The sequence below is a fragment of the Leptodactylus fuscus genome, chromosome 1 (genome assembly GCF_031893055.1).
Source record: "Leptodactylus fuscus isolate aLepFus1 chromosome 1, aLepFus1.hap2, whole genome shotgun sequence".
Classification (NCBI taxonomy): Eukaryota; Metazoa; Chordata; class Amphibia; order Anura; family Leptodactylidae; genus Leptodactylus; species Leptodactylus fuscus.
In genome coordinates this window covers 208,517,081-208,543,246 of record NC_134265.1, presented here as the reverse complement: position 1 = coordinate 208,543,246, position 26,166 = coordinate 208,517,081, and the positions used below count along the sequence as shown (strand labels likewise).

The following is a 26,166-nucleotide window of genomic DNA, read 5'->3' as shown; positions in this document are numbered from 1 at the left end:
TGTAGAGCCCTGGAGGCAACAGTAAACTGGAATTCCCCAAGAAGTGACCCCATTTTGTAAGGGCATTTTTTGGGTCTCTGCAAATATGATATGGTGTCCAAACACCAACAATCTAAATCTGCACTCCAAATGTACATATCGCTCCTTCACATCTGTGCCCTGCTGTGTACCCAAATGGCGGTTTATGCCCACATGTATGACACTGGTGTACCCCGGATAACGTACGTAATGCCATATGTGGGTAGAATCGGCTGTTTGGGCACAGCCGGGCACAGAAGGGAAGGAGCGCTATTTTGGTTTTTGGAGCACAGTTTGGTTTTAGGACACCATGCCACTTTTGCAAAGCCCCTGAATTGCCAATAAAGTGGAATCCGCAGACATGTCACCGCATTTTGGACACTAGCCCACTGATGGAATTTATCCCGGGCACAACAGCTTTTAGAGCGTTCATCTCTGATACAAGTCGGGCACAAAATATTAGGCACTGAAATGACGTATTCCTGGAAAAAATTAATTTTTACCTTTCACAATCAGCTTCGTATTCATTTATGGATAATAAGTTATAGCAACACTTGGGGGTTAAAAATGCTCTCTGTACCCCTGGATAAATCCTTCAGGGGTGTAGTTTCCAAAATAAGGCCTCATATCAGGGGATTCCACTTTACGGGCATTTCAGCTCTGCAAAAGTGTCGTGGAATCCAAAACTGCCCGTGCTCCAAAAACCAAACAACCCTTCTGTGTCCGGCTGTGCCCCTATATCAGTTTATACCCACATATGGCATTGCGTACGGTATCCCGGGTACACCAGTGTCATACATGTGTCATAAACTGCAGTTTGGGCACACAGCAGGGCGCAGAAGGGAAGGAGCGCGATGAGGCTTTTGGAGTACAGATTCAGATGTTTGGTATCTGGACGTCATGTCATGTTTGTAGAGGCTGTAAGGTACCAGAAAAGTGGATTCCCCAAAGGAGTGACCCCATTTTGAAAACTGCACCCCTCAAAGAATTTATCAGGGGGTGTAGTGAGTATTAGTATTTTTGGGTGCCTACAATTTATTGAATACATTTTATTAACTCTTTTTTTGCTGGATTTAAAAAAAAATAAAATCAATTCTGGCATTGCGTTTTACCTTTTTAATTTTTCGCCATGCAGCGTACAGTATAAGTAATATGTGACCTTTATTCTGCTGCTCAGTACGGTTACAGCATGCAGTGTACAGTATAAGTAACATGTAGCCTTTATTCTGCGGGTCGGTACGGTTACGGCGATACCTCATTTATATTTTTTTATGCGATACTAATTCTGCAGAACAAAAACACATTTGGGGACAAAATCAGTGATTTTTGCATCGCCATCTTCTGAGAGGCGTAACATTTTTATTTTTCGGTTGACAGTGTTGTTTGAGGGCTTAGTTTTTGCGGGACAACCTGTGCTTTTTATTGGCACTGTTGTGGGGTGATTATGACTTTTTGATCACTTTTTATAGCATTTTTTTTTTTTTTTTTTTAGGTGAGATGGCGAAAAATCACTACTTCCGACGGGTTTTTTCCATTTTTTTTTCCAGACGTTCACCATGTACATTAAATATTATTTCAGTTTTATTATACAAATTGTTACGGACGCGGCGGTACCAGATATGCATTGTTTTTATTAATTTTTAGGTTTTTTTATATAATTCATTTTCTATTGAATAAAAATGAATTTTTGGGGCTTTATAACTTTATTAATTTTTTTCAAACACTTTATTATTTATTTTTCACTTTTTTTATGTGTCTCTTTTAGGACACTTGATTCTGCAATGAATTCATTGCTGAATCAATCAGGCTGGAGACACAGGCTGCACGTGTCTCCAGTCTGTAACAGGAAGCCAAGCGATGTAGACGCATCGCTTGGCTTTCTTAGTACCTGGCAGGGTCAACCAGGTAACGAGGGGCTCATGCACTCTGGGGTCACTGGTTAGACCCCAGGGTGCATGTTTTACATATCGGCACCCCCCGATCTCCCCGCAGGGGGTGCTGATAACATCGCAGAACCACTTCAGTGCCGTGATCATGTTTGATCACGGAACTGAAGGGGTTAAACTCCGATCGGACACCAGCTCCAATCGGAGTACATCGGGCACAGTGTTAGCTATAACATATAGCTAACACCTGCTCACGATGCCGCCCGCAGGACCATTTACCTGCGGGCGGCATCTCATGTCAGGGAAAGTTTGTTACTGCAACAAACTTTCCCTGACATGGCTGCTACATGATCGGGACCTGAATCTATTAGGTCCTGATCATGTCTCCGTGGACCCCAGCAGCTATTAGCGCTAGGTCCACGGAGCTCCGGACCCTCGGGGAGACCCGATCCCCATTTTAAAAGGGTCAGTTTATAAACGTCGGCGCGGCACAGAGCCCAAGCCGCGCCGACGTTTATATACAGTCAGCCGTCGTGAAGCGGTTAAGGATGAAATAAAATTTTGCTGTTTTTAGATCCGTTGATTTTTTTCATGTGCCAAATGTTGATGTATTCATAATAGTGAGCACCACCAGGGATCTTTTTTCTGAGCCCATATGCAGTTTTTGCCTTAACCTGCTTATAAAGCAGTTCTGCCTCAGCTGCAGTAGTGCCACTTATTTGCTCTTTTACATGCACTATAGATTACAATGATTTATCTTTCTTGAAGGCAATTCTGAGGAACCTTTGGGAGTTCAAAGTTCACAAAGCTTTGGGAGTTCGCAGTGGATGGAACACGGCTCCCGCTTTGAAGTGGCATCCCCTGACCAGGGCCAGATCATATGTCTAGCTGCATTTGAAAGGGCTGCAGATTTTGCAGATCTCTTGACCAGCTCCACCGAGGCATCTGACAAAAAGTTTTAGGCTTGTTTACAGACAAGTATGGAGGAGAGGATGTCCACCCTTGGTATGAAAGCAGAATGATGGCTTTCCAGCTGTTCTAGCCTGATCTCAAGGGATCTGGTTGTGCAGTTTGCAGCAATACTGGGCCTCAGTATCACCACCGCAGTATTTCAGTATTTTTCTAGAAACCTTCAGCTTTCTTGCCCATAGGGTCCCGCAGTTCCATATCTTCAAAGGGAAGCGAGGTTTTCTTGAAGCTATTCCCACTGGCACATTCCCTTTTGAAGTTTTATATCACAGAGAGGCTTATTCTTCCACAAACCAATTTTCTTTAAAATGCCTTTGAAATTTGAATTCACTTGTCTGGATCTCTCCACACGTTAGAAATGGTTTTCTTGACATTGTCATTCATTGAGGAGTTTGAGTTCGAAATCTTCAAACTGCTGCTCTGAGAGTTCAGAATAACCATGTAACTTGAGAAGAGAGAGACTGTGGCCCAGTAGAAAAGTGTGACTAGTCTGTAGGACTATTGGTAACATCAGTACCCTCATTCATGCAGCAATATAGAATTATAGTCATGCAGTATTCGGCATATAAATTCTAACAGCTTGGTTAAGTCTTTCCCAGACGTTTCGGTGATTTACCACCTTCTTCAGTGGGAGCGAGATAAATAAATACAGTTATAAAGTATATATGTAGACATGCAGTATGTGCCGAAAGTAAGGATCTTGGAAGAGAAAAAGCAGTAAAGTGTGCCTCAGTGCATGCTGTATGAGGAGTAGTGACACATGGCATAGCTGTAGACAGGGATGAATACGGAATTCTCGTGTGTAAGCTGCTTCTTATCATGAAGGATGCATTCCAGAAGTTGTGCCAGGTACCTACCATATCTTCTTATCTTTTTCTTATAACATATATGAATGTAGCTTACGTCTATTAATCTTGTAACATGTTCTGCCCATGCTGCCATATTACTGCTATAAGAACTGAGCAAACTTGCACAATAAACAGAACTTGTTTTACATTCTCCACTTGTGCCTGTGTGTATGACTTCTCCGATATCCTATTGATACCTGATCAGAGACTTGACAACATATCTCGAGGTCCCTTGTAATGCCCAACACACCCCAAAATGGACAGGAATAGAACCTGAGTTGTGTGTCCAAGCTCACATGACAAATGTCTTTTAATGTCATTCAAAGTCTTCCATAGTGTGCAGCTTTCCATTCTTTACTGATATATTTTTTTAATTAAAAAAACAAAACAAAACAAAAAAAACACAAGATTTTCCAACTCATTCATTTTTTTCAGATTCATTTCTTCAGCTGTGATTAAAAAGACCACAAAAGGCACACAAATGCCCTGTAAGAACACAGTTCAAAAGGAGTTTCCCAAGATACTAAAATATTTGGCCAATGGGTGAGAACTGCATAAAACAACAACAATCCTTTGTGGGATAAAGGGAGGGGAAAAGGGGAATATTCAGCCACCAGCAGCAATAACAATGGTAGAAAATGTAGAAGCAATGTTTCGCGCCCTCTCAATTGTCCACTTGGGATAACCTCGTTGTTTTAATCTAGTGTTAGTGATCTGCACTTCTTTATAAAATGCCTCCTGTGTAGAGCAATTACGCCTTACTCTTAAAAATTCCCCCACCGGCAATGATTTTTTTGTACTGTTAGGATGTAAACTGGAGGCATGTAGTAGTGTATTTCCAGACTCTGGTTTACGGTAATTTTCAACATTAACTTTGCCTGTATCCTGATCCCCCGTTAACCTAATGTCCAAAAAATGTATGCTCACATCATCCACATTATATGTGAATTTTAAATTATACGGATTCCCATTGATATAACTGATAAAATCCTTGATGTTTTCCTTGTCCCTCTTCCAAACCAGCAGCCCGTCATCTATATATCGGCCATACCATTGGATATGGCCTCTATATGGATTATTGGCACAATATAGATATTTTTCTTCCCACCACGCCATGACGATGTTAGCTAGCGAGGGGGAGAAACACGCATCCATAGGTGCTCCTCTGGTTTGTAGGAAGAACTGACCATTAAACATAAAGAAATTATGATGTAATAGGTAATCCGCAATCTGTATGACATACTCATTAAAGTCTGGTTCAAAATTGGCATATGTATAAAGATAATACGACAAGGCATCAAGTGCCACATTATGCGGTATTGAAGAGTACAGAGCCGTAACATCACAGCTCACCCAACTATATTCCCCCCTCCACTGAAACCCATCAAAGATTTTTAATATTTCTTTAGTATCCTTGATGTAACTCGGGGTACGGTGGACCAAGGGCTGAAGCACCTGGTCCACCCATTGACATATATGTTCATTTAATGACCCTATACCTGAAATGATGGATCTCAGTGGAGGGGGGGACCCTTCTTTATGCACTTTCGGTAACCCATGAAATATGGGCATAATTGGGTGCTGTACCAAAAGATAACTAGCCTCCTTTTCAGAAAAAAGGCCCATGTTGACTCCCTCAGATATCAAAGTTTTTAATTTGTCTGAAAACACCAAAGTGGGATCCATTTTCAAAACCCTATATGTTTCTGAATCATCAAGGATAGTATGAGCCACCTGTATATAGTCCCTTGTATTCATTACTACTACTCTCCCTCCTTTATCCGACATTTTTACTGTAATTTCTTTGTTCTTTTGTAACCAAGTAAGACATTCTCTCTCTTCCTGACTCAAATTATCATCAGCAATAGTAGATACCCGTTTGTTATATAATTCTGTTAATTCATTTTCAATTATCAACTGAAAACTATCTAGCACTGGTATTCTAGATTTGAGTGGATAGTAGAGAGGATTTTTTACTTGCACTGACACATCTACTTTACGGTTAACAACTTCATTGTTTAAGCCTTGCAACTCCATTAAACAGCATTGCTCCTGAAATGAAAAACCCATATAATCATTATCATCATGCACAGCGCTGCTATGTTGTAATCTGGTTGATGAATCCACACCCCAGAAGTGCCTTTTCAGAGTGAGTAACCGCACAAATTTATTCACGTCAAGTAAAGTGTCAAAAAAATTTAAAAATTTGAAAATGAATTAACGGAATTATATAACAAACGGGTATCTACTATTGCTGATGATAATTTGAGTCAGGAAGAGAGAGAATGTCTTACTTGGTTACAAAAGAACAAAGAAATTACAGTAAAAATGTCGGATAAAGGAGGGAGAGTAGTAGTAATGAATACAAGGGACTATATACAGGCGGCTCATACTATCCTTGATGATTCAGAAACATATAGGGTTTTGAAAATGGATCCCACTTTGGTGTTTTCAGACAAATTAAAAACTTTGATATCTGAGGGAGTCAACATGGGCCTTTTTTCTGAAAAGGAGGCTAGTTATCTTTTGGTACAGCACCCAATTATGCCCATATTTCATGGGTTACCGAAAGTGCATAAAGAAGGGTCCCCCCCTCCACTGAGACCCATCATTTCAGGTATAGGGTCATTAAATGAACATATATGTCAATGGGTGGACCAGGTGCTTCAGCCCTTGGTCCACCGTACCCCGAGTTACATCAAGGATACTAAAGAAATATTAAAAATCTTTGATGGGTTTCAGTGGAGGGGGGAATATAGTTGGGTGAGCTGTGACGTTACGGCTCTGTACTCTTCAATACCGCATAATGTGGCACTTGATGCCTTGTAGTATTATCTTTATACATATGCCAATTTTGAACCAGACTTTAATGAGTATGTCATACAGATTGCGGATTACCTATTACATCATAATTTCTTTATGTTTAATGGTCAGTTCTTCCTACAAACCAGAGGAGCACCTATGGATGCGTGTTTCTCCCCCTCGCTAGCTAACATCGTCATGGCGTGGTGGGAAGAAAAATATCTATATTGTGCCAATAATCCATATAGAGGCCATATCCAATGGTATGGCCGATGTATAGATGACGGGCTGCTGGTTTGGAAGGGGGACAAGGAAAACATCAAGGATTTTATCAATTATATCAATGGGAATCCGTATAATTTAAAATTCACATATAATGTGGATGATGTGAGCATACATTTTTTGGACATTAGGTTACATAGGTAGTACCATCAGAGCTCTGAAGGTACGCATGTCAGAGCATCTTTCTAGTATTGGCAAGGATGATAATTTTAGGAGCACAGGGGTCTCCAAACATTTTGATCAAAAGCATATGGGACACGTTCACGCTTTTAAAGTCAAAGGAATAGAAAGGGTTAAACGTCCTGCCAGGGGGGGGGGGGGTGGACTGGGAGAGATTGGTAAGGATACGTGAAGTTTTCTGGATTTTGAAAATAGGCACACGATTTCCGGAAGGAATGAACCAACGTAATGATGTTTCATACATTTACCACATCTGATTGTGTTGAACATCAGGTTCGTTTCTTCTGTTGCCTATGTATTCTATTGATGAAGCAGTTGGTCCGTAGGTATTGTTTATATGTATATGTGGACTAACGGATATTATTTAGATTAACTAATATCATGTCAAGATTCCTTCTATTTATGTAGAATCAATTGTCTACTGTGTCATGTGAGGCTGGATTATGGATAATAGTGGGTTAATACGTTGTCAGCATTGTGATATATCTCATTAGAGAACCACTGGGATTAGGCGCATGCGCCATAATATGTTTCTTAGGCATGCGCAGTAATTTAAACAGTGTTATCAGTGTCCATCTTTAGTAAGGGCAAGCTTGAATAGAGCATTGGTGTGTGAATTCGGGCATATCGTAGCAATGGAGGACCGGAGCAAGCAGGTATATTTTATTAGAATACTTTCTCGGGTTATATATGTCACTCATTCTTCCGGCTATTTCCTTATGTTGTTTTTTGTATTGTGTTTTTAATTGTGTTATATTATGTATTTATTGTTATATGTTTTTTGTGCATTTTGTATAAATGATGTAGTATCCCTTATGTGGAGTCGTTGATATGTTTAACATCTGCAATCAATTGTTAATTATGACGTTGTGATTGCGACCCTACATAAGGGATTATGGGAGTCTCTTTTTCATACCAGACTTTGAGAAAGGAAACCTTATCCGAAACGCGTCAGTCTGGCGCAGTTTCCACAATTGTAAACATGCGTGTACAAAGATTTTCTATGGATTAAACAAAGAAGATTTTTTACTTTTCGAACGGGGCTACGCTGGTTCTATTTTACGATTGATCTACATAAAACAACAACAAAAAATTTCTCACCTATTAAATTCCCCACTACGCCGGTGGTCCCTGCCAGTCTTTGTTTAACCTGCTGCAGTGATGTCCCCATCTACCCATGTAACCAAACACTGGTCTCAGTGGTCTTGCCAAACTGAACAAAAAACAGTGACTGGTATTAGTAATCACAACAGTAGACAGATGTCTTTACTGCAGTAATGTAAACTAAGACTGGTGGAAACTGCAGAATATTTAAAGTGTAAGCATATGGTTCTTTTGTTATTTTATGCCATTCTCTACCTAAGGCCAAATATTAAAGAATTTGAATAAATGGACTGTTGCATGAAGTATATATTGCATGAAGTATATATTTTCTGTTTTCTTTCTACTAACCTTTCCCTGAGTATCCAAACCGACTAAAGCAAGAGAGGTCCAAGACATCTGTAAAGCTTTAAAATGTACACATGGAGTTGGTGATCGCTGGCGCTTTAGGCTCGGTTCTTCAGATGGGCGCATCGAGGAGCCAAATAAGACTGCCATTGTCTGTAACGATAGTCTGTGCACAATATGCACATTTCCATCATGGAATGCAAGAGCAAGACCTGAAAATGGGATTATAAGAAAAGTGTGGACACAAATACCTTAATAACTTCCACCAATTCAATCCTCAATACAGGAAAAATGTCATCTTAAGAAATGTTAAGAAATAGAATAGAAGAAATAGAATATCTTACCTAAACCAGGATAGAACTTTGTATCATTTGCAACTTTGATGTCTGTGTTAGTAAGGGAAATTGGCAGTTTGGGCAATGCCACAGCAGAGACACGCTCAAGTTCATTTGTAGCAGATAATATTCTCCACTTCAAGATCATTGGTTGCTTATCACTTACTGCAAGACGAAAGAGGATGATTATTATTGTTTATGTATAGAGCACCATTCATTCCATGGGGGTTTACACACAGTACACAAATATACAAACAGATATAATACTAACAATAACAGACTGGCACAGTGGGGTAGAGGACCCTGCCCGCAAGAGCTTACAATCTATGAATAAAAGTATAGTTACAAAAGTAATAGTATAGTAATAGCAGGTACAGTTTATTGTTAAAGTAGTATTGCAGGGAAGAAAAAATATATATAAATAATATAATGTAAATATAAATGGAGCGATCTTACAGTCTCCACATAAATGACATCAAATAGGAGAAAGATTACCCTAAACAAAACTCTATGATGTCATACCTGTACCCTGTGTTACTCCTGCCCTGACAAGGACAGTCCCAATATAGAGCTAAAAAAACCCCTATACATATTTCTTGGGCTCCAGGAATCGTCAGGGGACTAAACTAGCTAAACAGATTGTAGACCAAGAGCGGCCCTGTGTAGGCAAGGTAAAGTAGAAATAGTGCCTGCTGTCTGCATACTAACAAGATATGTACAGGTTTGTAATGCTGCATAAACACCCTAAATATAATCTAGGCACCACCCTCCATCACGTCTGTAAACTGACTCTGACATGTCTGCACGGCATCCGGCATTATAAGGGTGCCTTCACACAGCGTAGTGCGCCGCTCCTTTAGACACGTATACACGTATCCGAGCGCGGCGCTTCAAAACAGAGCCCATTGATTTCAATGGGTGCCGATATACGCGCACTACCCATTGAAATCAATCGGAGGCTTTTTTACCTATTGATTTCAATGGGTAGCACGCGTATAGCTGCACTCATTGAAATGAATGGGCTCTGTTTTGAAGCGCCGCGCTCGGACACGTGTATAAAGGAGCTGCGCGCTACGCCGTGTGAAGACACCCTTAGGGCATGACCCGTCATCTTGATTATGCAACGCCAACACATCCAAAAATGCTATTAATTTGGAAATGCCAACTTCACTATCAGACACTTTAAAGATGCAAATTCATAAATATGAGAAAGAAAGGGTCACAAAAGTTGCCACTAGGTAAATACTAGTGTAAGATCTCATCATGTACTTAATTTGTTCTAAACACTAAGAGTAAGGATTAGTCAGTGATCACCCTATATGGGCTGAAGTAGTTTTCTCCAAATGGGCATCAACTCTTCATAGATAAACATTAGCAATCCAAAGTTAACCGGTTAAGGACCAGGCCCAGAAGTACATTAAGGACCAGGCCTCTTTTTTCAAAACTGACATGTGTCACTTTAAATGGCAATAACTTTGAGACTCTTTAACTTACACAAGTGATTTTGAGATTGTTTTTTCGTAACACATTATACTTCATGTTAGTGGTAAACACTAATCAATATTTTTGTATTTATTTATATAAAAACTAGCAAATTTGATGGAAATTTGGAAAAAATTGCAATTTTCAAAATGTGAAATTCTCTGCTTTTCAGGCAGATAGTCATACCATCCAAATACATGTATAAATATTATCTCCCATATCTCTGCTTTATATCGGCATCATCTTTTGATTGTCTTTTAATTCATTTTGGATGTTACAAGGCTTACAAGTGTAACAGCGATTTTCCAGATTTACAAGAAAATTCCTCAAACTAATTTTTTAGGGAACACTTCAGTTCTGAAAGGAATTATAAAGGCCTATATAATAGAAACCCCCATAAATCACCCCATTTTCAAAACTACACCCCTCAAATTATTCAAAACAGCATTTGGGATGTTTGTTAACCCTTTAACCCCTTCCCGACCCATGTGGTACTATTACCACATGGATGTCTAGTGCTTCACGACCGATGTGGTAATAGTACCACATGGATGTAAACAATCCCCGCAGCGCAGTGCGGGCATTCTTGGAGCAGGTGTTAGTTGTATCTGAAACCTAACAGCCTGCTCCATCCCCCTCCATCAGACATGAGTGCTGATTTTGGGTTTTAACCCGTTGATTGCCGTGATCAAACATGATCACGGCAAACAACGGGTTGCCCGATCTTGTAGGGATCCCCGGCACCCCCCGCTGCGAGATCGGGGGGTGCTGGTATCCCTACCATGTAGCCAGGGGTCTGATTAGTCACCCCTGGCAGTCCTGAGTCCCACTTACCTTTCTTATCCTGTGCGGGATCTCCTGAAGATAAGCTGTCCCGTCCGTCTGCACGAGCCGAGCCTCACTTCCTGTTTACAGAGTGATAACGTGCAGGCTCTTACTGAAGCCTGTGACTCACTCTGTAAACAGGATTAGTGATGCAAGCTTCACTCATGCAAGTGTCCCATAGGGACACATGAAAAAGTTAAAAAAAAAAAAGTGGAAAAAAAAAAAAAAGTGTTTTGAAACAATTAATAAAGTTATCAAGCCCCAAAAACCCTTTTTTTCTATAGAAAATGAATTATATAAAAAAAAACCTAAAAATTAATAAAAACAATACATATTTGGTATCGCCATGTCCGTAACAATCTGTACAATAAAACTGAAACAATATTTAATGTACACGGTGAATGACGGAAAAAAAAACCGGAAAAAACCCGCCGGAAGTAGTGATTTTTCGCCATCTCACCTTACAGAATGTGCTATAAAAAGTGATCAAAAAGTCAAATGCACCTCACAACAGTACCAATAAAAAGCACACATTGTCCCGCAAAAAATAAGCCCCCAACCAACACTGTCAACCAAAAAATAAAAATGTTACGCCTCTCAGAAGATGGCGATGCAAAAAACATTGATTTATGTCTCCAAATGTGTTTTTGTTCTGCAGAATTAGTTACGCATAAAAAAATAATATAAATGAGGTATCGCCGTAACCGTACCGACCCACAGAATAAAGATAATATGTTACTTATACTGTACGCTGCATGGCGAAAAATTTACAAGGTAAAACGCAATACCGGAATTGATTTTTTTTATTTAAATCCAGCAAAAAAAGAGTTAATAAAATGTATTCAGTAAGTTGTAGGCACCCAAAAATGGTGTCATTACAAAATACATCTCATCCCGCAAACAACAAGCCCTTATATGGCTGCGTCACCAGAAAAGTAAAGAAAATATAGCATCTAGTAATGCAAGAATAAAAACCCGCAAACATCGCCAAATCATTAGAATACAACTGGCGGCGTCAGGAAGGGAATATATAAGCTGTGCGAGCGAATATCAGGGGACACCCCAGATTTAGAGCTTACGAGGGAAAATATACCAGAAGTGACCCCCAGAGTGACTCCCCCAATTATAGGAGCTACTGGGACATAGTAGGAAATTCGGTGTTTGCAATGTCCTCCGCACAGCTTATATATTCACTCTTCGCCATCCGCTGTGCAGTCACGTCTGGGATACTAATACTCACTACACCCCCTGATAAATTCTTTGAGGGGTGCAGTTTTCAAACTGGGGTCACACCTTTGGGGAATCCACTTTTCTGGTACCTTACAGGCTCTACAAACATGACATGGCGTCCAGATACCAAACATCTGAATCTGCGCTCCAAAAGCCGCATCGCGCTCCTTCCCTTCTGCGCCCTGCTGTGTGCCCAAACTGCATTTTATGCCACATATATGACACATGTATGATACTGGTGTACCCCGGATAATGCACGTAATGTCATATGTGGGTATAAATTGATATTAGGGCACAGCCAGACACAGAAGGGAAGAAGGGTTATTGGGTTTTTGTAGCACAGACTTAGACGGTTTGTTTTTTTTTTTTTGGATGCCATGACACTTTTGCAGAGACCCTAAAATTGCTCTTACAGAATGGGGTCACTTCTTGGGGAATTCCAGTTCACTGGCACCTCCAGGGCTCTGCAAAAACATCATGGCACCCAGAAAGTCCCTCTAAATCTGTACCCCAAAAGCTAAAAAGCGCAGTGCTCCTTCCCTTCTGAGCCCTGCTATGTGCCCAAGCAGCAGTTTATACCTACATATATAATTTTTTGCCCCTCAGGATGGCCCACTTAATAGTTTTAGGAGTGCAGGTCTCTGACAACACGAAGTGGGTGCAACGTATTGGGCACCGAAATGGCAGATTTCTTTAAAAATTAAAATTTTCATTTTGTACATTAATTTTTGGGAAGCATTTTTAGGCTCAAAATGATAATACCCCTTTATTCATTCCTTGACAGGTGTAGTTTCTAAAATGGGGTCACTTTTGAGGGGTTTCCATTGTATTGGTACTTTAGGGGCTCTGCAAATGCGACATGGCACCAGAAAACTGCCCTCAAAAGCCAAATAGCCCTCTTTCCATTCTGAGCCCCGCCATGTTCCCATACAGCAGATTATGGCCACATATGGGGTATTGCCGTGTTCAGGAGACATTGTGTGACAAACTGTGTGTGTGTGGGGGGGGGCTTTTAATTCTCTAACTACTTGTAAAAATTAAAAATATGGCGCTAAATGGACGATTTATTGGAAAAAAGTAATTTTTCATTTTCACATCTCAATGGTAAAAAAAAAATCTGTGAAACACCTGTAGGGTCCAAGTGCTCACTAAACCCCTTGATAAATTCCTTGAGGGGTCTAGTTTTCAAAATGGGGTCATTTGGGGAGGGGGGTTTCCACCGTTCTAGCACTTCAGGGGCTCTCCAAATGCAACATGGTGCCTGAAACAGATTTCAGCTAAATTTGCCCTCTAAAATCCCAATAGCGATCCTTCAGCTCTGGACCTTACAGTGTGCCCATACATCACTTTACATCCACATAAGGGGCATTTCTGTAGTTGGGAGAAAATGCTTGACAATTTTTGGGGTGCATTTTCTCTTTTAACCCCTTGTGGAAATGCAAAATTTGGGGTTAAAGCAACATTTTATAGCAAAAAATGTCACTTTTCCTTTTGTTGGGCCAATTCTGTTACACTCCTGTAGGGTCAAAGTGCTCACTATACCCCTTAGTAAATTCTTTGAGGGGTATAGTTTCCAAAATGGGGTCACATTTGGGGGTTTCCACTGTTTTGGCACCTTGGGAGCTCTGCAAACGGGACATGGTGCCTGAAAAGTATTCTAGCAAAATCTGGCCTACGAAATCCAATTAGCGCTCCATCCGCTCTGAGAGCGACCGTGTGCCCGTACATTAGGGTACCAGCACATATTGGGTATTGTCGTGTTCGGGAGAAATTTTGTAACAAAATGTGGGGTGCAATTTTTCCTTTAACCCCTTGTGAAGATGAAAAATTTGGGGCTACAGTGACATTTTATTATAAAAAAAAGTAATTTTTCATTTTCACATCTCAATGGTAAAAAAATCTGTGAAACACCTGTAGGGTCCAAGGGCTCACTATACCCCTTGATAAATTCCTTGAGGGGTCTAGTTTCCAAAATGGGGTGACATTTTGGGGGTTTCCACTGTTTTGGCACCTTGGGGGCTTTGCAAACGGGACATGGCGCCTGAAAAGTATTGTAGCAAAATCTGGCCTACAAAATCCAATTAGCGCTCCATCCGTTCTGAGAGCGATCGTGTGCCCGTACATTAGGGTACCAGCACATATGGGGTATTATCGTGTTCGGGAGAAATTGTGTAACAAAATGTGGGGTGCAGTTTCTCCTTTAACCCTTAGTAAATGTGTAAATTCTAGGGCTAAATGAATATATTAGTGACAGAAATTGAAAAATGTAAATTTGACCTCCATTTTGTTGTAATTGTTGTGAAATGCTGAAAGGGTTAAGAAACTTTCTAACTGCTGTTTTGGATTCTTTCAAGAGTGCAGTTTTTAGAATGGAGTGATTTTCGGGGGGTTTTATTAGAGAGGCCTTTCAAGTACCCTTCAGAACTGAACTGGTCCCTTGAAAAATGTGTTTTGGAAATTTTCTTGAAAATTTGGAAAATTACTGCTTGACTTGTAAGCCTTATAATATCTGAAAAAAATGAAAGGGTGCTTAAAATTTGATTGCTACATAAATCAGAGACATGGTTAATTATATTTATGAAAAAATTTGGGTAGTATGGATTTCTATTTGAAAGGCTTGCAATTTCAAAGTTTGAAAACTGCATTTTTTTCAAAATGTTCACCAAATTTCCTATTTTTTCATAATGAAAGACAAAACATATTGACAAAAATTTACTACTGACATGAAGTACAATGTGTTACGAAAAAACAATCTCAGAATCACTTGTGTAAGTTAAAGCGTCTCAAAGTTATTGCCATTTAAAGTGACACATGTCAGTTTTGAAAAAAGAGGCCTGGTCCTCAAGTCACTTTTGAGCTGTGTCTCTATAGGGTTAAGCATTTCATAAGAATAAAAATAATATGGCAGTGAAATTTAGACATTTCATTTTTTTTCACTAATACATTCATTTAGACCTAAAATTAACACATTCACAAAGGGTTAAAGGAGAAAATGCATCTCACATTTTGTTATGCAATTTCTCCTGTGCACAGAAATACCCCACATGTGGGTGTAAACTGATTTTTGGGCACACGGCAGTGCACGAAAGGGAAGGAGTGACACTGGGTGTTTGAACAGCATATTTTGCTGGAATAATTTTCAGGCACCATGTCGCATTTGCAGAGCCCTTAGCGTACCAAAACAATGGAAACCCCCCAAAAGTGACCCCATTTTAGAATCTACACCCCTCACGGAATTCATCAAGGGGTATAGTCAGTATTTAGACCGTACAGTTGTTTCACAGATTTTACTAACATTGGAATGTGTAAAAGAAAAATTACTAAAATGTCACTTTATCCCCAAAGTTTTCATTTTCGCAAGGGGTTAAAGGAGTAAAAGCCCCCCAAAGTTTGTTAAACAATTTATCCTGAACACGGCAATACCCCATATGTGGCCATATTCTGCTGTATGGGAACATGGCGGGGCTCAGAATGGAAGGAGCGCTATTTTGCTTTTGGATGGCAGATTTTGCTGGAATAATTTTTAGGTGCCATGTCGCATTAGCAGAGCCCCTAGAGAACCAATACAGTGGAAACCCCCTAAAAGTGACCCCATTTTGGAAACTACACCCCCCACAGAACATATCAAAGGGTAGAGTGAGCATTTTGACCCTACAGCTGTTTCACAGATTTTATTAACATTGGGACATGAAAATGAAAATTTACTTTTTTTCCAACAAACTGTCAATTTAGCCCCAAATTTTTCATTTTCACAAGAGGATAAAGGAAAAAAAGCTCCCTAAAGTTCATTACACAATTTCTCCTGAACACAGAAATGCCCCATATGTGGCCATAATCTACTGTATGGGAACATGGCGGGGCTCAGAATGGAAAGAGCGCTATTTGGCTTTTGAAGGGCAGATTTTGCTGGAATATTTTTCAGGTGCCATGTCGCATTTGCAGAGCCCCTAGTTTACCAATAAAGTGGAAACCCCCTAAAAGTGACCCCATTTTGGAAACTACACCCCTCATAGAATTTATCTAGGGGTTTGGTGAGCATTTTGGCCTCACAGCTGATTCACAGATTTTATTAACAATGGGACGTAAAAATGAAAAATTACTTTTTTTTCCAATTAATCGTCCATTTAGCGCCATATTTTTAATTTTGCAAGTAGCTGAAGAATTAAAAGCCCCCCAGAGTTTCTTCTTAACACGGCAATACCCCATATGTGGCCATAATCTGCTGTATGGGTATACGGTGGGGCTCAGAATGGAAAGAGCGCTATTTAGCTTTTAGAAAGCAGATGTGGCTGGAATAGTTCTCAGGTGCCATGTCGCATTAGCTGAGCCCCTAAAGTATCAATACAATGGAAACCCCTCATTGTGACCCCATTTTAGAAACTACACAGGTGACAGTAAACTGGAATTCACCAAGAAGTGACCCCATTTTGTAGGGACAATTTTAGGGCCTCTGCAAATGTGACGTGGTGTCCAAAAACAAAGAATATAAATCTGCACTCCAAAAGCACATATCGCTCCTTCACATCTGCGTCCTGCTGGGTACCCAAATAGCGGTGTATGCCCACATGTATGACACTGGTGTACCCCGGATAACATACTTAATGCCATATGTGGGTATAAATGGCTGTTTGGGCACAGCCGGGCACAGAAGGGCAGGAGCGCTATTTTGGTTTTTGGAGCACATTTTGGTTTTAGGACACCATGCCACTTTTGCAAAGCCCCTGAATTGTCAATAAAGTGGAATCCGCAGACATGTCACCCCATTTTGGACACTACCCCACTCATGGGATTTATCAAGTGTCGTAGCGAGCATTTTTAACCCCTGAGTGTTGCATTTATTTAGTTTCAAGAAATGAAATCACAGCTGATAATGAGAAGTTAAAAATGAAATTTTTCCAGAGATTCACCATTTTAGTGCCCGATATGTTGTGCCCAACTTATGTCAGCAGAGACACTCCAGAAACTGGTAAGCGGGTATCCCGGGCACAACAGCTTCCAGAGCGTTCATCTCTGATACAAGGCGGGCACAACATATTACGCACAGAAATGACGTATTCCTGGAAAAATTGTCATTTTCACCTCTCACAATCAGCTTCGTATTCATTTATGGATAATAAGTTATAGCAACACTTGGGGGTTAAAAATGCTCTCTGTACCCCTGGAGAAATCCTTCAGGGGTGTAGTTTCCAAAATAAGGTCACATATCAGGGGATTCCACTTTACTAGCGTTTCAGCTCTGCAAAAGTGTCATGGCATCCAAAAACCAAACCGTCTGTGCTCCAAAAACCCAATAACCCTTCTTCTCTTCTGTGTCCAGCTGTGCCCTAATATCAGTTTATACCACATAGGACATTACGTCCGTTATCCTGGGTACACCAGTATCATACATGTGTCATAAACTGCAGTTTGGGCACACAGCAGGGCGCAGAAGCGAAGGAGCGCGATGCGGCTTTTGGAGTACAGATTTTGATGTTTGGTATCTGGACGCAATGTCATGTTTGTAGAGCTTGTAAGGTACCAGAAAAGCGGATTCCCCAAAGGAGTGACCCCATTTTGAAAACTGCACCCCTCAAAGAATTTATCAGGGGGTGTAGTGAGTATTAGTATCCGGACGTGACTGCACAGCCGATGGCGAAGAGGGAATATATAAGCTGTGCGGAGAACATTGCAGACACCAAATTCCCTACCAGTAGCTCCTATGATTGGGGGAGTCACTCTGGGGGTCACTTCTGGTGTTTTTTCGCTCATAAGCTGTAAATCTGGGGTGTCCCCTGATATTCGCTCGCACAGCTTATATATTCCCTACCTGCCGCAGCCAGTTGTGTTCTAATAATTTGGCGATTTTTGGGGGGTTTTGCCTTGACATTGCTAGATGCTATAATTTCTTTATTTTTCTGGTGACGCGACCATATAAGGGCTTGTTGTTTGCGGGATGTGATTTATTTTGTAATGACACCATCTTTGGGTGCCTACAACTTACTGATTACATTTTATTAACTCTTTCTTGCTGGATTAAAAAAAAAAAAAAAATCAATCCTGCATTGAGTTTTACATTTTAAATTTTTCGCCATGCAGCATACAGCATAAGTAACATGTGTCCTTTATTCTGCGGGTCGGTACGGTTACGGCGATACCTCATTTATGTTATTTTTTTATGCGATACTAAGTCTGCAGAACAAAAACACATATGGGGACATAAATCAATGTTTTTTGCATCGCCATCTTCTGAGAGACGTAACATTTTTATTTTTCGGTTGACAGTGTTGGTTGAGGGCTTATTTTTTGCGGGAAAATGTGCGCTTTTTATTGGCACTGTTGTGGGGTGAATATGACTTTTTGATCACTTTTTATAGCATATTTTGTAGGATGAGATGGCAAAAAATCATTATTTCCGGCGAGTTTTTTCCGCTTTTTTTTTCCGACGTTCACCGTGTACATTAAATATTATTTCAGTTTTATTGTACAGGTTGTTACGGATGCGGCGATACCAAATATGCATTGCTTTTTTTAATTTTTAGTGCTTTTTTTTATATACGGTAATTCATTTTGTATAGAAAAAAGGGATTTTTGGACTTTAGAACTTTATTACTTTTTTCATACACTTTTTTTTTTTTTTTTTTAACTTTTTCATGTGTCCCTTTAGGACACTTGAATCAGTTGATGCTTTGATGAAAGCATCAGCTGATTCTACACAGTAGCAGACAGGACACGAGCAGGACATGAGCCTGCTCGTGTCCTGTAAGCTGCAGAGGAAGTGAGACACATCGCTCACTTCCTCCACCGCCTGGCAGGATCACCAGGTATGTGGGGGCTCCGGTAGTCTGGGGTCACTGGCCAGACCCCAGACTACCTTGTACTGACATCGGCACCCCCCGATCTCGCCGCGGGGGGGTGCCGATCGGGTTAACCTGTCGGCGGATCCCTTTCGATTGCACCGTGATGTTTGACGGCGCGATTGAAAGGGTTAACACGTCCAGTCGGACTCAGTTCCGACTGGACGTTATGGAGGAAGGGGTTAGGTGTTAGTAACACCTAACCCCTGCCCCCTCCGCACCCCTCCCCCCGCCAGGAAGGTACCTAAAGGCCGGACGTATTTCGGCAATAGTCCGGTCTTTAGGCACCAGCACATGAGGCCGTAAATTTACGTACGGCGGTCCTCATGTGGTTAAACACTGAAGGGTTCTCCAACAGTCAATATAAAAATAGTCTCTTTGGAGCAATGAGGACATTGTCATTATTCCTAAGAGATAAGCCTTCCACCGATCTGTGCCACCATCCCTCTTTCCTATGATTGACAGGACCAAGCAGCGTATACTCAATTTTGCCCGTCCCTAGGTTCTGTCACACTTGCTGCTGTTCAGCTTCCCAGTGCATGTACTATACTGCTCTAATGCTTGTCTGGTCAGAGTCACATATACTGTGTATGTTCCAAGAATAAGAGCAGTGGAGAGTGTGACAGAATTCAGGGCTAAGTGGGATGAGGCCTGACCAGAGTCAGGTCAGACCTGGTCAGAGGAAGGAGGGGCAGAGGGGGCAGCACAGAGCAGTGGGAGGCTTACCTCTTTGGAGCTATGGCAATGCTCCTAGTGGCAGGGTCTATACCCAAGGTGCTGGGCCTCCCAGTGAAATAAGCGAGAAAACAGATATCTCATCAATGGGGACACCGATTCACAAGGGGAACACAGTTTAATTCAAGTAATCCCAAGCTACCTATCTGCGGGGCTGGTTTGATATGCTGGGTTCTGGTGACAAACTCCCTTTAAGTACCATAAACAAAATGGGCTTCCAGTATCCATAGACAAGCATTAGCAATCGAAAGTTGCATAGTGATCGCTGCCAGTCTAGTTTTCTATTATTTTTCGGAAAACTAGTTACATTTTATAACACTCAATGACAGAGGAGAATGTGCAGGCTGTTATAACAGTAAAGGGATATATAATTGTTATGGTATCCACATTCAAGCACTGTACTGCATTATGGGGCGTTCACACTTGCGCCCCTGTGCGCCCGGTGTCATTCCGCCGGATTTCCGCCCTAAGCAAACCAGCGATGTCCGTGTGCAACCTCTCAGTCGGGAAACAGTTTTTTTTTGGGGGGGGGGCCGGACACAAAGTCTTACATGTCCGACTGTGTCCTGCCAAAAAACACCTGTTTCCCCACGGAGAGGCTGCATACGGACAAAGGCGGTTTGCTTTTAAAACCCATTCAAATAAATGGGTTTTAAAACTGACTACTGGGAAGCCGTCATCTATGAAGTTTCTCTGTTGCTTAGGGCGGAAATCCGGCGGAATGACACAGGGCGCAAAGGGCCCCAAGCCAGTGTGAACGCCCCCTTACATAGAAAGCTCATGTAAGAGCCACTTACCTCCAGGGGACAACTGCTGAAAGATATTATTAAGAGGAAGCCCTTCTTTCCTCAGGGACCAGCACTCTGCTACACTGGAACACTGATTGGAGGCACAGAGAAGAACCTAAGGAATACAAAAGACATACATACAGTAGTTACAAAGGATGTATGGTTAAAGTCTATAGAAATCCATAAAGTTCAACCAAAACATGGGGCAGAATGGGGATGATGGGAAAAGGTAAGGGTAATTTGAGACATTTGTGTCCCTATGAATCTCAACTAAAGTAAGAAATACAAACCCAAAAAGACATGGTCCTTGAAATAATTTACAATTCAAGCACCAACTATAATGTTTAGACTAATAAACTCTACTAGAGAACATACCATAATAACATATAGCACAGACGTATAGAAACTTACGCAAAAAAGTAAAGTTTTATTTTAAAATTAATGGTAGGTTAATAAGCTTCCAAGAAGTGGGGCCCTAAATTAAAGGAATCTGAACTGTGAACGCCATTGGGGATAAGAATTGATGTGATGACCATCTCTGAAAGGAGCTACCTTCCAAAAGGCACCAAAATGAAGAAAAAAAACGTGCCAAACACTAATAATGTAATACGGTAAGATACACAGATGTGGATTAATAAATTAAAATAGATGTACGCTCATCTTACTATAAAAAACCCAAAAAAACTTGCAAGTCTTCAGTAGGTGATACCTTTTTTAATGGCTAACTCATAATGATGACAGAAAATTACATTTTGAAGCTTCCTCTGGCTTCTACTTCAGATATATCTAAAAATACTTTCTGCAGGCTGCATATTTATGTATAACTGGACACAGAGATAGGATTTCAGGAGGGGGGGGGGGAGAGGCTTATTACTATATACATATAAAAACAAATAATCAATTCCCAGTTCCCAGGTTCTTTATCTTTATGGCTGTCTTAGTTCAGTGATTTGTATACAATGACATGAAACCATGTGAAAGGTTCATTCCACTATCCAGAGTCTTGAATAGGGTCATGCACTTGTACTCATAAATCAGTCGCTGTTTTCTTGATTTAAAATTCCCTCTTAAAATAAAAATTTTCATGTCATTGGTGATATTATGATCTTCCTGGCAGAAATGTTTTGGCACGGGAAGGTCCATTCTCTGTTGTTTAATTCTATGGCGATGTGAATTAATTCTCATTCTGAGTTTCTGGCCGGTCTCCGGTAATCCTATCCCTGTGTTCAGTTATACATAAATATGCAGCCTGCAGAAAGTGTTTTTAGAAATATCTGAAGAAGAAGCCCAGAGTAAGCTTCGAAACGTCATATTCTGTCATCATTATGAGTTAGCCATTAAAAAAGATATCACCTACTGAAGACTTGCAAATTTTTTGTTTTTTTATATTTCATAACCACTGGCTAACACGGTACAAAAACAAACATTTTCCATCTAGGTTCACATCTGTACTTGGATTACAGTCCTACCTGTTCGCTATATACAAAGCGCTCAATGAGCACGGTTCACAGATATGCGAGCCATCATGATGAGACTGCTGGGTCCTAGAGGATTGGCAGGAGGCTGAATTCCTCATGTTATTGAAGTTTAATGTGTCAGCCCCAATTACTTAAAGTAAGATAATTTCCTTTGCATTTTTAACCATTTTTTGCAATTAAAAGGAGGGGGAAAATTGTAACATTTTTATCATAGGAATCCTAGCTTTCTAGAGCATCTTTGTCTTTGCATTTACCTGCTCAGACATATCTCGAGCAAGGAACTTAAGATGAGTCACCGCAGGAAACTTGTCTTTGCGTGCAGGATCTGTGGTACAGCGCATGAAGAGCGATGGTAGGATCTCTGTGTCGATTTTACACTTTTCACTGACAACAGACACACAGACTTTATAGAACTGTACTGGGGACGTGCTGCTTCCATCACATGTGGCTACCACAATGTTCCCACCTCCTGTAAAGGCAATGTCAGCAAGTGCCACCCTGCATCGAAGGCGGCACAGACTTTCTGTAGCAGTCAGCACTTGTCCATTTGGCTTTAGCAAAGACACAGTCACCAATCCGCTGACAGTAACAGCAATCCAACCTTCCATTGGTTTTCCACCAAATAAGGTAAGGGATGGGGAAAACTTTACACGAGAGAATTTTTCTCCAAAACTGGAAACACCAGACTAATAAAAATGAAAAAAAATGAAAAAACAGTGAGCAAGAGATAAAAACAAGACATGTACAACATAAAACAATTACTAGTGTTGGAAACGGCTGCTATTATAACCAACTGACCTTCTCTACGTGGAGTGCTAATTTAACTCCATTATGAAGCCACGAAAGAGCAACAATGGGGTCACCATCCACTTCACTTCCTACTAGACTTTGCCAGCTGTTTGCCAAGTGGTCAGTCATACCCCAACATTTAATCCGGCCATCTGCATCAGCTGAAAGAAGGCGGGAACCTATACAATAGGAAAACAAAAATACATAGATCACAAACTTACTATTGTCGTATCTAGTCAAGCATCCAATGACATCCAATGACCTAAGGGCTAGTTCACACGGAAAATCTTGCAAAGACTTACCAGACTGGTCCCACTCTAAACTAGTGATGACTTCCTGGTGGCCAGAATTTATGGAGTAGACATCCCAAGGATGTTCTGTATCCAAGATGTGAATCATGTGAGTAAGATCTGCAATGTAAGAATTAAAAAAAAAAAACTTAAAAAAGGGAAAGTATCGGCATTTTTTTAATGAATAAAATCAGAATATTTAACTTTTTTGTATTTTTATCTTCCAATTGTTTCCCAAGTTTTTTTCCAGCAGTGATTGGTGCTATACATATGTAAAAATACACAAGTACAAACAACAACAAAAAGAAAATGTCCCAAAGAATGTATAGAAGAGGTATATGCGATACTGGACTCTGAAACATATGCAGCCAACAAGGGAGAAAAGGAAGATGTCCTATTCTGAAGGCTTCTTCTTTTAAATATGTTGGTGGTTCAAACAAATTTATATGCCCAACAATTTATAGAACAGAATGCCGCTTCTGTATGTGCTAGGCCCCTGAGGTGACCACAGTAAATGCAGTAGAGATGAAAATTTTCTACTGTCTTCTTCTGTATATGAGCATAGGGAAAAAAACAAAGGCTCAACAGTAGTGGAGCATAGACATCTTGTATAACACTCCAGTCTATCGAATGGCCAACTCTCCCTATGTCGTTAGGTAAGCCTGCCCCATAACAGACCCATAAGGTCTCCTTCCAGGGACAGGAAACAACTGAGAGGTAGGAGAGACACCACCATTTTGTACTGTAGGTTTCCTGACCCTGGGGAGGATCCTCTCTCTGGTGCTGTCGTGAGTGATGGGAAAATTTTCTATGCCTGACTGCATCTTCAATTAGGCTTCCCTCCAAAGACAACCACAAACAAGCAATTCCATTACAAATCCACTAAACCCTAAGACACTCAATTTTCCTCCAAGTATGAAATACTCACGCCGACACAAGTACCATATATACTCGAGCATAAGACGACCAGAATATAAGCCGAGGCCCCTACTTTTTACCACAAAAAACTGGGAAAACTTATTGACTCGAGTATAAGCCGAGGGGGGAAGGAATGCAGCAGCTACTGGAAAATTTCAAAAATTAAAATGGCCGGAGTTTCTGGGTGCAGTAGTTGCTGGGAAAGGGGAAGGGGGTGTTTTGGTTGTCTGTCTGCCCCTTCCCTGAGCTTGAGGACTGTTTTTTTTCCCCCCACTTGGAATTTTGTCTGGCTGAATATAGGGTATCTGCAGTGCTCCTATTAACCCCTTCCTGACGGAACAGGAGCACTGCAGATCCCCTATATTCAGTACACCAGGCACTTTCAGACACAGGGATACCTAATGTGTATGTGTTTCAAAGTCATTTTCTACTTTTGTACGTATTCTAGGGAAAGGAGGGATTTAGAACTTTTATTTATTTTAAATCTTTTTTTTCACTATTTTATGGGAGATTCTATATGTTACTATTGCGGCTGGTCATAGACTACCCCCCCCCCCCTCTCCCAATAAAAAAAAAAAGGTTTTTTTTTTTTTTTTTTACTCAAGTATAAGCCGACGGGGGTTTTTTCAGCACAAAAACTGTGCTGAAAAATTTAGCTTATACTCGAGTATATACGGTACTTTTCTTCCAAGTACATGCACTAATAATCCCTTGGATACAAGAAATTATCCACAATGAGTATAATAACAACACTGCATGAAATCCCTCAGTCACAAGCAATTCTTCACCAAGTGTGCAATAACGTACCAAACACAAGCAATTCTCCTCCAAGCAGTCAATACCCCTTTAGACCCAAGTGATTCTTCACCAAGTATGCAATAACCCTCAATCACATGCAATTATTCTTCAATTATGTGACCACTTCTCAGACACATGCAATTCTCCTCCAGGTTTAGAATAATCTCTCAAATTATTGATTCTCCAATAATTCCTCAGACGTAAGCAAGTCTCTGACAAGCAGTGGATCAGGCTACATTGCTACAAGAGACCAGTGGATAGCACACTGATGCTTTGCAGCGCTGGAGTCCTGGGCTCCAATCCAGCCAAGGGCAACATCTGCAAAGAGTTTGAATCTTCTTCCCATGTTTACAAAGGTTTCCTCATGTGAGCCCTACTTGGGACAGTGTTGACTATTTTGCTGAAAAAGCACCACGGAATACAACAACACTATATAAGTAAGCAAAATAAATAATATTTCAGCAACAAAAGAACCAATTCATGAAGGGAAAACACAGCTTGATTCAGGTGATTTGATCCAATCTATTTAAAGGGATCCTATCACTCACACTCAATTTTTTCTAGGTAAGAAAGGCTATTCGTCTCCTACCTTTCGTTGTCTTCTCCGCGCTGCCGTTCTCCTACAATCCCGGATTTTCTTGGTATGCAAATTAGCTCACTCGCAGTACTGAGGGTGCCCCCAAGGCTGCCAGAGAACTCTCTCCAGTGCCGCCTCCATCTTCGTCAGCAGCGTCCTCTTAAGTTTTTTCTTCCGGCGTAGGCTTGTAACTTCTAGGCCTCAGGCAGAGCAGACTGCGCATGTCCACAGGCCACGAGAAAATGGCCGCTTGCACAGTATTGTAAGTGGCCATGTTCTCGTGGCCTGTGGACATGCGCAGTCTGCTCTGCCCAAGGCCTAGAAGTTACAAGCCACCGCCGGAAGAAGAGGCTGAAGAGGACGCTGCTGACGAAAATGGAGGCGGCGCTGGAGAGAGTTCACTGGCAGCATTGGTGACGTCCCCAGTGCTGCAAGAGGGCTAATTTGCATACCGAGAAAAGCCAGGATTGTAGGCGAACGGCGGCGCAGAGAAGACAACGAAAAGTAGGAGACGAACAGCCTTTCTTAAGGCTATTCCGACGTGATACCTAGAAAAAATTGTGTCTGAGTGATCGGATACCTTTAAGAGATATGCTTTAGGCACAGGCACATTTTCTGATTTCCTGATGACGTTCTGATTGTCATTTCTGGAAA

The 26,166-nt window shown here is 40.9% G+C and overlaps 1 protein-coding gene across 1 annotated transcript in view; it reads right to left on the bottom strand.

The window, feature by feature from the left end:
* The window catches only part of MED16 (mediator complex subunit 16), a 48,011-nt gene that overhangs the window by 19,870 nt on the left and 1,975 nt on the right, over nt 1-26,166 (bottom strand). The window contains exons 2-7 of the mRNA XM_075283024.1: nt 23,232-23,339; nt 22,939-23,108; nt 22,395-22,826; nt 20,672-20,777; nt 8,779-8,934; nt 8,438-8,646 (exon numbers count right to left, since the gene is read on the bottom strand). Of these exons, the coding sequence (XP_075139125.1) occupies nt 8,438-8,646; nt 8,779-8,934; nt 20,672-20,777; nt 22,395-22,826; nt 22,939-23,108; nt 23,232-23,339 (1,181 nt within the window). The remainder of the gene's footprint in view (nt 1-8,437; nt 8,647-8,778; nt 8,935-20,671; nt 20,778-22,394; nt 22,827-22,938; nt 23,109-23,231; nt 23,340-26,166) is intronic.